Source organism: Phascolarctos cinereus, unplaced genomic scaffold, assembly GCF_003287225.1.
Source record: "Phascolarctos cinereus isolate Bilbo 61053 unplaced genomic scaffold, phaCin_HiC Scaffold_4;HRSCAF=312, whole genome shotgun sequence".
Lineage (NCBI taxonomy): Eukaryota > Metazoa > Chordata > Mammalia > Diprotodontia > Phascolarctidae > Phascolarctos > Phascolarctos cinereus.
The window spans coordinates 265,389,772-265,407,956 of NW_027555847.1; the positions used below are offsets into that span (position 1 = coordinate 265,389,772).

Here is an 18,185-nt window from a genome sequence, read left to right on the forward strand (position 1 = left end):
GATTGACCTTGAGGGAGGCAAGAGGGAAAACTTTGCCATTCTCTTTCCCCTGCCCCGCCACCTCCACCACAAGTGCCCTTACATGTCCATCCATTTCATACCAATATGGCAGTGGATGATGGACTGTATTGGCCTTGCCAGTCTCTGGGTCAGATGCAGGCATCATCATTATCTTCTGAAAATTCTCATCCTCATACAAATATTAGATCTTGTTTTACCTTTGAAGCTTCTCACTCTGTTGCTGGAATCTAATAGTGCTAAAGACCTTGCCTGCCTCATTGCTGGCTACTACAGACTGTTTGTTGACTCAACTGCCTCCATATTCCTCTGGGGTAGAAATAAACAAGTTCATCGGATTTCTGCTGAAGAAGGTAAGACTCTGGGCCACTCAGAAGGGTCACAACAACAGGCTTGTTTTTCTGGCCTCAGAGAATCATGATTCAAAATGAGATGCTGAATTCCTCTTAGGGGACAGCACTGTATTCAAAATATGCCCCCTATGAAGGGTGACTATCTCCTGTTTAAGGATAAGTTAGGGAAGACAAGATTTTCCTTTCAACCAAGCAACCAACAAGCATTTATTGAGTGCTACTGTGTGCTAGGTGCTGGTGCTAGAGAGTGCTGGTGATAGAGAGAGAGAAAAGCAAAACAGCTCCTACCTTCGAGGATCTTATCTATACATAGACAGGCACATATAAAACAGTTGCAAGGTGATCTTGGGGTAGAGAAGGCTCTAGCACCTGTGGGAATCAGGAGAGGCATCATGCAGACAGGATGTTTGAGTTAGATCTTGAAAGTAGGCAGGAGTTCCCAGAGACAGGTGAGGAAGGAATGTACTCCAGGCAGGGCAGCTCGGTGGCACGGTGGATGGAGCACTGGGCCTAGAGTCAGGAAGATCCAAGTTCAAATCTGATCTCAGATAGTTGTTAACTATATGACCCTGGGCAAGTCACTTAACCTTGTTTCCCTCAGTTTCCTCATCTGTAGAATAAGCTAGAGAAGGAAACAGCAAACCACTCCAGTATTTTTGCCAAGAAAACCACTAATGGGGTCATGAAAAGTTAGACACGACTGAAGCAACTGAATTACAGGCATTCTAGCGCAAAGACACGAAGATAGGAAATTGAGGTGCATGTGTAAGGAAGAAAGAAGGCTAGTTTGGTTAGACCTTAACATGTACAAAGAAAAGTAACTAATATAGCTGGAAAGGTAGGTTGAGACCAGGTTGTAAAGGATTTTAAAAACCAAAATAGTTTATGATTTATTGGAGTTCATTGAGTAGGGAAGGATCAGACCTGCACTTAAGGAAAATAATTTGAGGGCCGCTAGGTGGCGCAGTGGATAGAGCACCAGCCCTGAAATCGGGAGGACCTGAGTTCAGATCCAGCCTCAGACCAAACACTTGACACTTACTAGTTGTGTGACCCTGGGCAAGTCACTTAACCCCAACTGCCTAATTAAAAAAAAAAAGGAAAATAACTTTGGTAGGTATATGGCAGGATATGAAATGGAGGGAAGGAGAGACTTGAGGCAGGGACACATGTGGGGAGGCCATTGCAACAGTCCAGGCAAAAGGTGATGAAAAACGGAACAAAGGTGTTAGGAACAGCAAAAAGGCCAGTTTGACTGAATTATACAGTGTGTGGAAGGAAGTAATAATGCTAGAAAGATAGCATAGGGCTATCTAAGACACCTCCAAAGGTCTCATGATGGAAAATGCTGTCCACATCCAAAGAAAGAACTTTGGAGTTTGAATGCAGATTGAAGCATACTTTTGCTATTTTTTTCTTCTGTTTTGTTTTGTTTCCTCTTTCTGGTGGTTCTTCCTATTGGTTCTAATTCTTCCTTACAACATGACTAATGTGAAAATATGTTTAATAGGAATGCATATGTATAGCCTATATCAGATTGCAATCTGTCTTAGGGAGGGAGGTGAGGAGGGAGGGGAAAAAAAATTTAAAGCTCAAAAGCTTATGGAAGTGATTGTTGATAAATCAAAATAAATTAATAAAAAATGTTTAAATAAATCCTAACCCTTTTAAAATATAAATAAAAAGATAGCATAGGGCTAAGTTGTGATGAGCTTTAAATGAAAAACAAAGGAGTTTATAGTTGATCCCTCAAAGTAGTAAATAGGCATCTACTGGAGTTGAATGAGTAGGGGGTTGACACAGTCAGAACTACACTTTAGGAAAATCACTCAGTAGCTGAGTGAAGGGCCCATCAAAATGGGGAAGATCTGAAACAGGGTGACCAACCAGAAGGCAATTACAACAGTCTAGGTGAGGCAATGATGGCATGAGTTGACTGCCTGATGGGGGCAGTGACTCTGTGAATGGAAAGAAGGCAGTGGACACCAAGAAATGTGCCAGAGACAGAAATAACAAGATTTGGAAACTACTTCCATATGTGGGGTAACCAAGAATGAGCAGTCACAGATGACACCAAGGTCACAAACCTTCAGTGACTGGAAAGGTAGTGAGGCCTTTGACCAAAACAGGGAAGTTTTTCCAGTATAGCTGGGGTTAGTCACATAAGACTTAATCTGCTTCAGAATTCCCATTTAACCACTGGACCCTTGGAGTAGAGACAAAGGGGGAATTCTGGGAGAAGGGGTCTGAGCCTGTGATTTCATCAAGGGAGGTAATATCCCAGTATGGAAACTCCCTCCATTAATACAAATTGGCAACTCATTGGCTCTAAAACATTAACTTGACCATGGTAAAATAACCGATAATAATTAATAGCCAGCATTTAACTCGTGCTTTAAGGTCTGTACTTTACATATGTAAGAGTCCAAGGAAAGGGACAGCTAGGTGGCGCAGTGGGTAGAGCACTGGCCCTGGATTCAGGAGGACCTGAGTTCAAATCCAGCCTCAGGCACATAACACTTACTAGCTGTGTGACCCTGGGCAAGTCACTTAACCCCATTGCCTAGCCAGAAAAAAAAAAGTCTGAGGAAGGATTCAGACTCCTGTCTTCCTAACTCCAAGTCTAGCATCTTACCCACTGTAGCACTCAGATGCCTGTGTCAGATAGCGAGGAGACTTGAAGCCAGGTTTATCTAACTCCAGCATTGACTTTTCATCTATTAAATCTGGCCCAAGACAAACTGTAGTGTGGACAAGTTTATCTGGGTACTCTCTTTCCCTCTCTTCCCCCTGTTCCCCCACACCCAGAGAGAAGGCTTTCTCATTGTTCTCTGGGAAAAGATCATATAATAGTTATTTACACCTTAGTTTAAATTTTAAATAATGTACTGCACCCCCCCAAAAAAAAAGCACTTTGATTTGAAGCCATATCTCTTATTGTAGAATAAAAGGCTTTGCCTCCTGGAATTTTAGGTAAGGCAAATCAAAAAGATATTTGGGAGGTCAGAGGAGCTCTACCTGGCACCCCTTGAATCCCATCACCTACCTAGGCTGGCCTTGAGTTGGATACTGCCAAATAGGTGACTAGAAGACTGGACTTGTGACTCAGGAAGACCTGAGTTCAAATCCTGTCACAGATACTTATTAGCTCTAGGCAAGTCACTTAACCTCTCTTGATAATAATAGGACTTATCTCCCAGGGTTGTTGCGAGGATTAAATGAGATAATGCAGGTAAAACATTTTGCAAATCTCAAAAGCACTATGAAATGCCACTGTTTTTCTGTACTCTCTACTGAAGGGTAAGTTGGGGACTTTCAGGGGTTCTGTGAACTTGGATAGGGAAAAAAAATAAAAAATTATTTTCACTAAACCTCTATGTGACATGACTATTTCCTTCAATTATTTCAAAACATGATTCTGAGAAGGGATCCGCAGGCTTCACCAGACTACCAGAAGGGTGCATAACACAAACAAGGTTAAGAACCAGTGTTGTACCTCTCTCTTGCAGGTTACGAATCCAGAGCCTGCAGTGACTCAGAGGAATCATCGGAAGTTGATTCTTCCCTGGAGTTCCTTTCAGACAGGCATCCGGTGAAATTTGACCACATAACACCCCTCTGTGAAGAAGAAGAACAGGAAATGCTCAGTGAGCAGAAGGATGAGAGCACCATCCCAACAGAGGCTGAGAAAAGCACATGCAACGGAGTTATCAGCATCACTGACAACACCTCTGACGGCTCTGATTCGGCGAACACGGAGAGCCGGGGCTGCAAAACCAGTGGCTCTAGTGATTCAATGGATGCCCTGGAAGAGGATGATTTGGATGCCTGCTCCTCCAGCAGGCCTGAGTTTTTCCATTTCCACACACCCAACTTTAAAGAAAGTTTGGAGAAAAACAATTTGCCTCCTTCTCTGGGCATCAAGGAGGAAAGGGGCCAAATTGAAACCAATGGCTTCCTTTGCCTCCTAGAGTTATCCCAGAGTGCCAACACCGCACTCCAAAAGACTGAGCTCTCCAACTATCCGAGCGACCTTAAATCTAGCCCGGGAATGAGCTGAATGCATCCACAGTGGACCCCAGGTTGTATGATAGCAGCAGCATGGAATACTATAGTCTGTGTTCAAATGTTTCTCCTGCCAGCATTCTCAGCAACAGCTCTGAGAACAGTTCTAGAAATGGTCCATCTCGGCCAGTTCAGGAGGGGAAAGTCTGGAAAGCTGTTTCATCCCCAGTGGTAGAATCCTTTCTTTTAAATCCTTCTCCAAGTTTTGAAGACACCAGCTCAGATGATGAATTTTATGATGCAGCTGATAAGCTGACACCCTCAGATTCCCTCTCAGGTGAGCTCACAGAAGGTTGTATTTGTCATCATTGATCTGGAAGGAGTATTGAACAGTGCCATGAGCCCAGGAGGTACTTACTAATTAGTAATGGTACCACAAGGCTTAGGGGTGCTCTAGGGTCTCTTAGTGGAGAAAGTTGGGAGCTTTATGAATGTATTTTGCCAGATCCTGTATCTCTTTGCCCATAACTCCCTTCTACCCTAAGCCTAACCCTAACCCTAATTACGCTCTAACCCTGACCCTAACCCTAACCCTAACTCTAACCCAACGCTCCTTAGGTAGGGCTCACTGCAGCTGTTGCTTCTGGTGAGCTCGGGCCTCCCATGCACAGAAGACTGGCTTCCTGAGGAAGGGGGAGTCGTGAGTGGGGCTGAGGAGAGATATATACATATACATATACACATACACTACATATACCCAAGTGATCTAAAGATTCATCCAGAATGTTCACATACACACACACTAAATTGTTATGTTAAATAAATTTAATTTAAATAAATATAATTATTAAATAATACAATTAAGTAAATTAAGAATTAAAGTTTAAAATAGTATGTGAATGTAAAATACAAAAACTTGTTAAAAATTAAAGATGTACATGGAGGGAAAAAAATCATCCTTTAAAGAGGTTGGAACTTTACATAGCTAGAGAAGGCAGAGATCAGCTATAAACAAGTTAAGTGATCTGATGCTGCCATACAAACAGACTTACTGAGAATGACCAAAAATCTTATCTGTAGTGCTGAGACTACAGATTTATTGTAACCATTGTTGTTCTGGTACATCATGTGTGATATGTACCTTTGTCTTGTATTTTTCTTCCTTTCTTTATATCTAGATCATAGCATGGTCCCTACTGAAGAATGGAGTGATCTGGGGTCTAAATTTAAAAAAAGAGAGAGCTCAGAAGAAGGCCTGACACCCAGACCACATAAAAGAGAGCATAACAGAAGAGTGGGGGTGAAGAAATATGCAAAGACTTTGAGAAAAAGAAGGTCTTTCTTACAAACTGACTATACATCTCAGGTTACCTTTCCTTTGGCTCCATCATATTCTCTGGAAAGTGTAGACCATGTGTGCTACTATGAAAGGGAGCCCTACCTTTCCTTTGTCTCTCACTCACCAACGGTGTCATCATTACAAGACATGCAAGGAGAGCCCGGTCTTCTCGAAACCAAGGCCCTTGGACTACTGACTCCTCCAAGGGAAGCCAAGAGTAAAAACCACTCCTCAAATTTAATGGAAATGGAACCTGAAACAATGGAAACCAAATCAGTCATTGATTCCTTTGTTTCTTCCATTTCAGCAGTTCGTCTCAGGATTGACCCAGAAAATAAAGAAAATTCTAGTGTTGCCTCTCTGACCATGACCAGCACTCCAAGCAGTGTCCCTCATCATCTGTCTTCAGGTTTGTTTGAACAAAATGACCAGTCAGATCCTTCTGAAAAAGTCTTTCAACTTCAAGGTGGAAATGTCAGGGTTTGCAAAGACCAAATGGCAGAGACTCAGGACTGCCCCTCCGACTCCTATAATATCCCTCCAGGAACCAAAGACAGTTTGACAGTCAGCCCAGAACAACAGGAAGTAATAGAAGGAATCCCAGGGGTCAATACAAAGCCACAATTTGAAATAGGATTCAGGCATTTGTTTGAAAACCCAATACAGGAAACAATCCAAAAATGCTTAGACCCTTTGTTTTCTTCAGGGGACCAATCCAGAAATAGTGAATGCGTTAAAAATTCAGGAGGGGAGGTGCCTTTTTCTGCTGTCAAAGACCAAGAAGGGGAGCGACTCATGCAGCCTTCTTTGGGAGGCGGCAAAGAGGCAGGTTTTTCTATTTGTGACATCAACCACAACGGTGGTATTTTATTTCAGGAGGAACCTAGGAAAGATGTGGATGAGGGCCTGATTGATGATACAAGTAAAAAGTCCTTAGCTAATGCTAGTCTGCCTTTTGAGAACAACGATCTATCTGGTGAAATAGCCTCTCTCTCCAAGTGGCAGACACTTGGAACGAAGACTCATCAGGCACCACTATGGCATATGCAAGAAGAAGGCAGAGAAACAGCCCTCCTGGTTAGTATAGGCCAAACCTGCCTCCCTCGAGAGCAGGAGTTGTTATTGTCAGAGAAGCATTTAGACCCTGATGCCTTTATCGGGCTCGCCCATCCCATCAGGCTTGCAGACATGTCTTGAAGGGAGTTCTGTACCCCAACACCTTGACGATGAAATGAGAGGAAAGGCGCCCCCTAGTGTCCCTCTTCCCCCTGTGGATTTTAACCAGGGGCAAACCCCGCAGAATCCACCTTCACGTCACCTGGGAGATGCTTTCAGGCAGGGAACAGAGTACAACCTAAAGAAACTGAAGTGTCCCAACCATTTTCCCTCTGTGTGTGGTGATATCTTAGAAATGGAAAAGGAAAGCCTCAGTATTGTGCCTCCTTCTTCAAAGAAGCCTCTCCTCTGTTTTGTTCATAAAAACAATCCCTATGCTTCCACGAATCACAGGTCACATCATTCTTTGGATTTTGCAGGGATGAAAGACGTGATCTTACCCAAAATCGGGATGGAACAGTGCAGCTGTCAGTTATCCTACGCCACGTGTTTTCGTGGCTCGGACCCCGAGGTCGATGAGGAGAAGTCTGATTTGGAAACGACCCTCTCCTCAGCCCCACTCACGACCCCCCCCTCCTCAGGAAGCCAGTCTTCTGTGCGTGGGAGACCCGAGCTCACCAGGAGCAACAGCTGCAGTGAGCCCCACCTAAGGAATAACTGCCTCTGGTCCGAGTACTGCGCCAAAATCGCAAAGCAGTTGAAAGCTGGACTGTGCAAATCCCCAGATGGCTTTTGCCAGCTCCTGGATCACGTGGTGGAATTACAGGATCTTTTAGAACAGTCTGGGGGAAATGGTAACAAACACCCACAAGACAAATGTGCCTGGTACTTTTCTGAAAACAGGAATAGTCTCTGCGCAGGATCCCAGAAGCTCATGTCCAGCTGTCAGCATGTGATTAAAATCGACCAGTCCCCTGAAGAAATGCAGAGTGCCGTGCAAGAAACTTTCCGAAACCTCATCCAGCTGATGGCCTTGTGCTTGCAGTTTACGAACTGTGGCCGCTGCGTGAGGACGCACAGAGATGTAATGGTGAACCTCAGAGACGTTGTTTGTGCCTACTATCAGTTTGTGCAGGCGGCAAAGCTGACCTGTGAGAGAGGCTATCGAGATTTAAGTGTGAAATTATTAGCGCGCCAGTGCACGGCCCTCACCGCAGCTGTATTCTGTCTCACCCAGAAGTTCCGGGCATCCATGGCGCTATGAACATCATCCCGCTAGCCCAGTGACTCCTGACCCACCTACGTGGGAATGTCCCTAAGAAACAACCCACAAGCATTTACTGTTTAGAGAGTTATCAAAATAAATGCCTTGATGTTTAATGGTAGTCTGAATCATGTGTCACAAGGTGTGGATCACAAGAGAACCACAGGCCACATCCTGTTGTTGGGGATGGAGGAGGGGAAGAGGGAGATGTGGTATTTTTCATGTTTGGAGGGAGGCAGCCAGGATATGGGAATGGGGGAGTTGAAGAGGGAGACATTTTCCAGATAAGTACTAGACTCTCCCAAAAAAAGTAAAAGAGAAATTTCAAGACTTAGTCATTTAACATCTCTGTGCCTCAGTCTTTTCATCTATAAAATAAGATTGGACTAGGTGACCTCTGCTAAGTCTAAACTTTTATGATCTTATATATAGAATCATTCCTATCACAATTTTTAAAAGCCCATTTAAAAGTCCATTCCTTTTAAAAAGGCACATATTGGACATCTGCCCTTGTTTAATCTAGAGCTAAGTACCATGTTATTTGCATTATTTCTCCCCCTCCAACCCCCCCCCCAAAAACCCCCAAAAAATACCTTTAAGCATATATTGACTACTGAAAGGGGGAGAAAGCATTTAGGCAAATTGTTGTAGCAACAGAAGACTCAAGAGGCACTTTTAGCCTGCAGCATGATTCTTCTACCCTTAGCACAGCCTGTGAGCAAAAAGAACAGGTATTTTTTTAAAGGTATGCATAGTGGTTAAGCATTTTTCCTTTTATTTTTAGTAAACTGGTAGCTCATCCTTCATTAACTTTCTTGTTGCTACTGTGAAACACTAGCACCTTCAACTCCTGTTGAAGGAGCCTGCCCAAAGAGAAGTAACAACAAATAACACAGATCTTAAAAACCATGTATTTGCTCCTAAAAATTGATGGGAGTGCAGGGAGAAAGCACAGAGACAGCAGATTTAGTCCTGGGAGGGACCTAAGAAAAAGGACCTTAGAGAAACCTTCAAAGATTTCCAAAGATGGGCCAACTGTCATTTTACAGAGCTCAAAGAAAGTCCTAGCTTTCTGAATCTTTTGATCTAGGCCTATGATGTCATCAATATGCAGTAAATGCCTCCATAGATTCAGATAACTAGAGAGGAGGAATGAACCGCCTTTTTGATTTGTTTCTTCAGGTCCTTGACTTCAGTGGTATAGCAGGGGTGGGGCACCTCTAGTCCTCAAGCGTGACCCTTTGAATCCAATCTTCACAGAACAAATCCCCTTAATAAAAGGATATGTTCTGTAAAACTTGGACTCAGTCAAAAGGCCACATGTGGCCTCAAGGCTGCAGGTTTCCCATCCCTAGATAGGGAATGCTAGATTTGGAAACTCCTTCCACCAATGCAAACCAGTGCCTCCTCTATAACTTATAGAGAGTCTAGGGCAGTCCAAAGTTAAGTAATTTGCCCACGGTCCCACAGCTGATATACATAAGAGATGTGATTTTGGTAAAGCAGAAAGAGTGCTGGATTAGGAATCAAAGGACACAGGTTGAAATCTTGGCTCTGCTACTTATTACCTGTATTAATCTTGGACAAAGCATTTACCCTCTCTGGGTCTCAATGTCCTCATCTGTAAAGTGGCTAAGTTTGTACCCTATGACCCACTAAGGTCCCTTCCAGCTCTAAATCTTTGATGCTATGACCCTAGTTCTCTCTGCCCATCCTCTATCCAGGCCTCTGTGTATACTAGTCTACCACACTGACTCTTACTGCCTTGCCTACTCATAATTTAGTAATAGTAGTGAAATTGTCTATAAAGTTGAAGCTAGTAAACGAATGTGACGTTTATAACTTTACATGTGGAAGCTGCAAACATCAGCCATTTTTCCCCATCTGTCATGCTTTTTCTACAACTGAGACGTGCTGCTCTCAAGTGACAGGTGGTCCTTAATGTAGTAGAGGACTGGTCAGTGACAGCTCAGTCCCTATGCACATGTGCAGCAGGCTCTGCCTGAGGCAGCTGCCCAGGTGGACTACAGGTATTCTGTTACTGTTTGCTAAGCACACTCACCAATGATGAAGATAAGGCCTTTTGGTTGGCTGCTGAGCCTGAACTGAGCGTGCAACAGAAGGGCGATAACTAGTCAAAGGAGTCTCTCTCTCTCTCTCTCTCTCTCTCTCTCTCTCTCCCCCCCCCCCCAGTGGTGAGTGAGGCAAGGACTGCAGCTGCTGTGGGGACAGCAAGGACATCCTGCTGCCAGCTGCCTCTTTGATTTATTCTTACCTGTTCCTAATGAATGAGGGTTGTAGATGGAATGGACTAGGTAGGTATACCCTTGTGAGATCTCAAAAGGCCCCCGTCCACATTACACTTAGCTGTGAGATCTCAAAAGGCCCCTGTCCACATTACACTTAGCTATGTGATCACGGAATTTCAGAGGGTACCTAGCCTAAGCCATACCTTAAGCAGAAATCTACCCAACGTCCCCTACAAGTGGCCATCCAGACTCCATTTGGAGATGACCAGAAATGGGGAATTCATTGTCTTTCCAAGAAGCTCCTTCCATTTTTAGAGTTTTTCGGACACTTTCATTTATCCATCTGAAATTTAGACTTTGCAACTTCTACTCACTGGTCCCAGTTCCTCTTTCTGGAGCCAAGCAAAACAAGTCTAATCTGGCTATTTTTTTAAATAGTATTTTATTTTTCCAGTTAAATTAATTTAACATTCATTTTTTATAAGATTTTGAGTTCCAAATTTTTCTCCTTCCCTGTTTCCCCTCCCTCCTCCCTAAGATGGTAAACAATTTGATGTAGATTATATATACATATATGTGTGTGTGTGTGTATGTGTGTGCAATCATGTAAAACATATTTCCATATTAGTCATGCTATGAAATAAGAAACACAACAAAAGGAAAAAACTACCAAAAAATTAAGTGAAAATAGTATGCTTCAATCTCCTTTAAATTCTTGAAGATAGATATCTTCCCTAAATGCCCTCTTTTTCAGGGCTGACTATTACCAGCTACTCCAGCCAGTCCTCACATGGTACTCTTTCAAGTCCCCATCCTCTGTATGAACTTCTATCTGGTGATGCCTTCATTAAAATGTGGTACTAGAACTGAACACAAAGACTCCAGACGTGGTCAAAAGAACAACCATCATTTCCTTCCCTCTTGGATTCTGGACATTTATGATGTCACTTATGATTATATTAGCTTTTTTGACTGCCATAACAATAACTCAATTTCCATAGCACTTTAAGTCTTACAAAATGTTTTCCCCACAACAACACTGGGAGGTTTACATATAGGGAAACTGAGGCTTTGAGAGGTTAAGGAGTTTGCCCCTTATCACACAGCTAGCGAGGGTCAGAATCAGGAGACCTGGTTTCAATTCTCATCTCAAATGCCAATGCTTTGTTCTTTATGCCATACTCCCTAACTTTTTATGCAGTTCCATTCTCATCAGCTGTTATCTAACCAAACTTCCCTCATCCTATAGTCAACTGACTTTTTAATGAAATTTTTATCTTATTAGATTTGACCCACCATTCAAACCCCTCAATATCTTTTGGATTCCCAATTATTAGGCATATCCCTTGTGTTCTCCACAAATTTGATAATCATGCTGTCTGTGCTTTTATGAAAAATTCTGAACACAGCAAGGCCATGAAAAGACTCCTGTGGAATGCCACTTAACCATCTTCTTCCAGACTGACATCAATCCATTAATCACTTTTTTTCCTGGATGTTGAACAAGATCTGAATAGGTAGTGCAATCGATAGATGGCTGGACCTTGAGTGAAACTCAACCCAAGAAACTTACTAGTGGTATGAGTCTGGATAAGACATTTCACTTCCTTCTGTCTCAGTTCCCTCATCTATAAAATGAAGCTAATAATAGTACCTACCTCCCAGAATTGTGGTGAGGATAAAATAAGATATTTGTAAAGTACTTTGAAAACCTTAAAGTTCTATATAAATTATTATGATTAGTATTATTATTCTTAATGTTAATTCACAAAATTATCATTAGAATGTAAGCTCCTTAAGGAAAAGGACTATTTTTGTTTTTTCTTTGTACCACCAGCACCTAGCGTAGGGCCTGGCACATAGTATGTGCTTAATTACCATTTACTAATTGATTGATAGAGACAAAATGGAGAAATGTAGGGTGAATGATTCATCTCTATTTTGTCCACAAGGATGTTATGAGCAACTTTGTTAGATGTTTTGCTGCAATATAAGTTTATAGCACTCCCCTGATTTACTGACCTAGTAGTGCTGTCAAAAAAATGATATCAGGTTGGTCTGGCATATTGTTGTTTTTTAGTCACTTCAGTTGTGTCTGACTCTTCATGACTCCATTTGGGTTTTTCTTGGCAAAGATACTGGACTGGTTTGCCATTTCCTTCTCTAGCTCATTTTACAGATGAGGAAACTGAGGCAAACAGTTAAGTGACTTGCCCAGGGTCACGCAGCTAATAAATGTCTGAGGCCAGATTTGAACTCAGGAAAGTGAGTCTTCCTGACTCAAGGTTCAGCGCTCTATCCACTGTACCACCTGTGCCCTGCCCCCGCCCTCTCCAACCCCCCAGAAGCCATTCAGACTCTTGGCGACTGCTGCTTCCCTTTCCAAGGCCTCATAAACCATCTGCCCCTTTAAAAATACATTCTAGAATTCCTCCAAGAATTAAAGTCAAGCTCACCTACCTATAATTTTAAGATATTATCTTCTTTCTCTTTCTGAAAATCATCTCCAGTCTTATGAAAAATATCCTGTTCTCCACCATTTTTAAGACATCATCAATGGCTATTCAGTCATGACCCAGGTTCTTGTTTTTAAAAACTTGCTATTTTGAAAGAGCAACAGGACATCTCTAAGCAAAACACACTGGCTCTTACCAGGGCAGACAAATGTTTAAATTAAAATAGCAAATAGCAAAAACTCCTGCTGGCAGGTATAAACCTTTTTGCCTTGTTTCTATAATTAGCACCTCCAAAAGAAGGCTAAGCAGGATAAAATAGGAGTAAGTTTCACAATGTAGTGGATAGAGAGCTGGCTTTGTAACCAGAAAGACCTGGGTTCAAGTCCCAACCTGAGGACAAATATGCTATCCTCACTTTCTCATAGACTCAATCTCAAAGATTCTTGTTGAAAATCTCAAAGAATCTCAGAACTGGAAGGGACTGCAGAGGCCATCAGCACTCATCCAACAAGATCTGGTCTTCACACAAGACCTCTTGGAGGGGTGCACCAAATGCTTCTGATGATACACACAAGCGGTACTGAATGCTTTGCCAAAATCTAAGTAGACTGTATCCACAGCATTCCCCTGATCAACCCATCTATTAACCCTGCTCCCAAAAAAGCAAGGAATGAGGTTAGTCAGGCATGACTTGCATTTGATAACACCAGGCTGGTTCTTTTTGATCACTCATGCCTAGATGTTCAATAATCATCTCTTTAATTTGCAAATAACATAACTAAGCCATAGCTGTCTCAGCGGCTCAGAGTCCTCCAGGAAGAGGAAATCCACTATCTCTCAAGGCAACCCAGGCACTTTGAATAGTTCTATTGTTAGGAAATTTTTCCTGACACTGAATTGAAATTTGCCTCTCTGCAAATTCTGCCCATTCCTCTAATTTGTCCCTCTGGGGCCCAGCAGAACAAGACTAATCTCTCTTCCACATGACAGCATTTCAAAGACCTGAAGATAACAATCATTCCTGTTCAGTAGTTTTCAGTAATGTCTGAGTCTTTGTGACCCCGTTTGGGGTTTTCTTGGCAAAGATTTGGGAATAGTTTGCCATTTCCTTCTGCAGCTCATTTTACAGATGAGGAAACTGAGGCAAGCAGGGTTAAGTGACTTAGACAGCTAATAAGCATCTGAGGCCACATTTGAACTCAGAAAGATGAGTCTTCCTGACTCCAGGCATGGTGTTTTATCCACTGCACCACCTAGCAATCATATCCCTACTTTTCCCCATGTAAACATCCCCCTTCCTATGTGATGCTCATATGACATAATCTAGAGCAGTAGAGTCAAACTTAAATAGAAATGAGGCCACTACACAATACAAAAGGATACCTGTACAGTGGATAGAGCACCAACCCTGGAGTCAGGAGGATCTGAGTTCAAATCTGACCTCAGACACTTACTAGCTGTGTGACTCTGGGCAAGTCACTTAACCCCAACTGCCTCACTAAAAAAGAAAAAAGATTTTTTAAAAAAGATACTTGTGGGTCACATGTTGGCTTAGTTCTTAAATGTAATATTATCTATGTTTTATTGTATTTTTATTTATTTCGCCAGATATTTCTCAATAATGTATCTTTATATTTTTTCAATTTTTTTAACATTTCTATTTAAAGTTTTGAGTTCCAAATTCCATTCCTCTCTACCTCTCCTCCCTCCTCCCTGAGAAGGTAAGCAATCAAATATAGATTATAACTGTGCAATTATGTAAAAAATTTCCATATTAATTATTTTGTACCAGAAGACTTGAATAAAAGAAAAATGAAAGAAAGTAAAAAGTGGTATGCTTCAGTCTATATTCAAACAATATCAGTTCTTTCTCTGGAGGTGGATAGTATGCTTCATCATTAGTCCTTTGGGATTGTCTTGGATTTTTGTATTACTGAGAATAGCTAAGTCATTTACAATTCTTCATCAAACAATATTGCTGTTACTGTGTACAGCTTTCTCCTGGTTCTTCTCATTTCACTTTACATTGGTTCATGTGAGTCTTTCCAGGTTTTTCTGAAATCATCCTGCTTGTCATTTCTTACAGCACAAGAGTATTCCATTACAATCATACCCCATAGCTTGTTTAGCCATTCCCTAATTGATGAGCATCCCCTTGATTTCTAATTCTTAGCCACCACAAAAAGAGCTGCCATAAATATTTTTGTTAAATAGGTCCTTTTCCCTTTTTTTAAATGTCTTTGGGATATAGACCTAACAGTGGTATTACTGGATCAAAGGGTATGCATACTTGATTGCCCTTTGGGCATAGTTCCAAATTGCTCTCCAGAATGGTTGGATCAGTTCACAACTCCACCAATAGTGCCTTAGTGTCCCAGTTTTCCCACATCCCCTCCAACAGCCAACATTTTCCTTTTTTGTCATATTAGCCAATTTGAGGTGGTACTTCAGAGTTGTTTTCATTTGCATTTCTCTAATCAATAGTGATTTAGAACATTTATATGACTATAGATAGTTTTGATTTCTTTGTCTGAAAACTGCCTGTTCATATTCTTTGACCACTTATCAATTGGGGAATGACCTATATGGTTATAAATTTGACTCAGTTCTCTATATATTTGAGAAATGAGGCCTTTATCAGAAATAATAGTTGCAAAAATTTCCCCCAAGTTTTCTGCTTTCCTTATAATTTTGGTTGCACTGGTTTTGTTTGTGCTAAAGCTTTTTAATTTTATATAATCAAAATTACCTATTTTACATTTTGTAATGCTCTCTGTATCTTCTTTGGTCCTAAATTCTTCCCTTATCCATAAATCTGACAGATAAACTATCCCATGCTTTCTTAGTTTGCTTATGGTATCACCCTTTATGTGTAAATCATGCACTTATTTTGACCTTATCTTGGTATATTGTCTTTAATGAAAGGATTTGGTGTGTGAAGTTTGGATTCAGTCAAAAGACTGCACTTGAGGACCTAGAGGGCAACATGTGGTCTCAAGGCTACATATTCCCCACCCCTAGTCTATAGCTAGCTTTTGCTATACTATTTTCCAGTTTTCCCAGCAGTTTTTGTCAAATAATGAGTTTTTCTTCCAAAAGCTTGAATCTTTGGATTCATCATACACTAGATCACTATGGTCATTTACTATGATGTAATTTTTACCCAATCTATTCCAGTGATCCACCACTCAATTTCTTGGTCAGTACCAGATTGTTTTGCTAATTATCACTTTATAATACAGTTTGAGATCTGGTATGGCTAGATCTTCTTTCTAGATCTTTTTTTTTTCCTAGACCTTCTTTTGTATTTTTTTTTCATTGGTTCAATCCCTTGATATCCTTGAGCTTTTGTTCTTCCAGATGAATTTTGTTATTATTTTTTCTGGTTCTGTAAAATAATTTTCATAGTTTGATTGGTATGGCACTAAATAAATAGGTTAATTTAGGTAGAATTGTCAGTTTTATTATACTGGCTTGGCCTACTCATGAGCAAATAATATTTTTTCCAATTGTTTAGATCTGACTTTATTTGTGTGAAAATGTTTTATAGTTGCGTTCATATAGTTCCTGGGTTTGTCTTGGCAGGTAGACTCCCAAGTATTTTATATTGTCTACAGTTATTTTAATTTTTTTTTTTAGGCAATTGGGGCTAAGTGACTTGCCCAAGGTCACACAGCTAGTAAGTGTCAAGTGTTTGGTCTGAGGCTGGATTTGAACTCAGGTCCTCCTGACTTCAGGACCAGTGCTCTATCCACTGCGACACCTAGCTGCCCCCACTACAGTTATTTTAAATGGAATTTCTCTTTCTATCTCTTGCTGCTGGACTTTGTTGGTAATATATAGAAATGCTGATGATTTGTGTGGGTTTATTTTGTATCCAGCAACTTTGTAAAATTTAATTTTATTTATTTTTTGTTATGTTTTAAGTTCTGAACCGTTTCCCTCCCTCTCTCCCCACCCTACACTAAAGAAGGCCATCATTTGACACAAATATATATCTATGTGTGTGTGTATACATGTATATTTAAAACCATACTATGCATACTTCTATTTATCAGTTCTTTCTCTGGAGCTGGACAACATCTTCCTTCCTTTGTAGTTGATTTGAATATTTATAATACTCAGAATAGCTTAGTAATTCACAGTTATTCTTTGAACAATATTGCTTATTAAATAGACTCATTAAAACTACCCCCAGGTTCAAGGCACACTTTGCTTCTGTACCTATCCAAAACTCCAGTTCATAAGCTTTTTTACCAGACCAAACCACAGGACACACTAACTCAAAAAGCAGATATTTAATTAAGCAGAATAGCCAGCGAAATAAGGCAAATCAAGCAGGCAACACTAGATGAAATCATTTTCCAAACCATGACCTCCTAGATTTCCAGGTGCTACAGCATTCTGGGTCACTCATCACTGTCCCACAGCATTGCAGGCTGGGGAAATGGGAAAGTGATGCTAGTGATTTGTTCGATGGACAAATGCTGAATCTCCATTGCCCATAAAGGTCTGCATCACCACCACAGACTTCCTGGAACAGTAAAAGAACCTTGTTCGTTTCCTTTGGGACCCAGAGGGACTATTGAGGGGAACTCTGGTATGACCTGAGCCAGATGCACCAGGAGTGAAATGCTTCTTGCAGCTGCTTCCACTAAGGGCACTGAATAGGAACAGCTAAGGGGGAATGATTTATGCCACTAATTCTGGTATGAACTAGGCATTTTTTGCTTTCTTTTCTTTCTCCTCAGCTGCCTCCCTTCCATCTGCAGGCTGTGTGTGTCTCCCATCACTTGTGCCCCCGAGGTCTTCAATTTCCCATCCAAGACTCTGGAATCTTTAGCAATGCTTTGTAGCATCCTTCTGGAAAACACCCACCAATTAGTCAATCAAGCCCGTATCAAGTGCCATGAACTGAGGCTATAAATACAAAGAACAAAGCCAGCTCCACTCCCAAAGAATTTACATTCTAGGAAGGGAGACAAATATATACAGAATAAATATCAATAGAATAAAAACAAATAAATTCAAGATAATTAAATGTAAGCTAATTAGGAAAGGACTGCTCTAGAAGTTGCGGTATCTGGAAAGGCTTCCTGTAAAAGGTGGTAGCTGAGCTTCATCTTGAAAGAAAACAAATTCCCAAGAGACCTAGTTCCTGTATTTCTCTAGTATCTTATCCTTTACAACTCCCTCTGACCAGGGCTTAAATAGCCCTACTCTTTCTTAGTAAAATCCACAGCCACATCTTTGAATGTCATTGCTAGGTCACAAAGGGCATGAAGTCAGGAAGACCTGAGTTCAAATGTAGCCTCAGACATGTATTGACTGTGTGACCCTTAACTGCTGTGTGCCTCAGTTTCCTCAATTGTAAAAGTGAGAATAATAACACCACCTATCTCACAGGATTGTTGTGAAGATCAAATAAGATAGTATTTGTAAAGT

General features: G+C 41.2%; 1 protein-coding gene and 1 long non-coding RNA gene across 4 annotated transcripts in view; one reads left to right on the forward strand and one right to left on the reverse strand.

The window, feature by feature from the left end:
- Positions 1–8,151, forward strand: part of FRMPD1 (FERM and PDZ domain containing 1) — a 250,376-nt gene extending 242,225 nt beyond the window's left edge. The window contains 5 exon segments of the mRNA XM_078153041.1: positions 227–371; positions 3,881–4,420; positions 4,423–4,713; positions 5,555–6,875; positions 6,877–8,151. Of these exon segments, the coding sequence (XP_078009167.1) occupies positions 227–371; positions 3,881–4,420; positions 4,423–4,713; positions 5,555–6,875; positions 6,877–8,035 (3,456 nt within the window). The 3' untranslated portion in view covers positions 8,036–8,151.
- LOC110220487 (uncharacterized) overlaps positions 1–18,185 on the reverse strand; it is a 33,468-nt gene that overhangs the window by 4,631 nt on the left and 10,652 nt on the right. For 2 of the 3 annotated variants that reach the window (XR_002327881.2, XR_002327883.2), the window contains exons 3-4: positions 3,868–3,989; positions 692–881 (exon numbers count right to left, since the gene is read on the reverse strand). This is a non-coding gene — a long non-coding RNA (uncharacterized LOC110220487). Of the gene's footprint in view, positions 1–691; positions 882–3,867; positions 3,990–18,185 lie in introns of those variants that run through there. The other variant, XR_013486087.1, reaches the window with a different exon arrangement.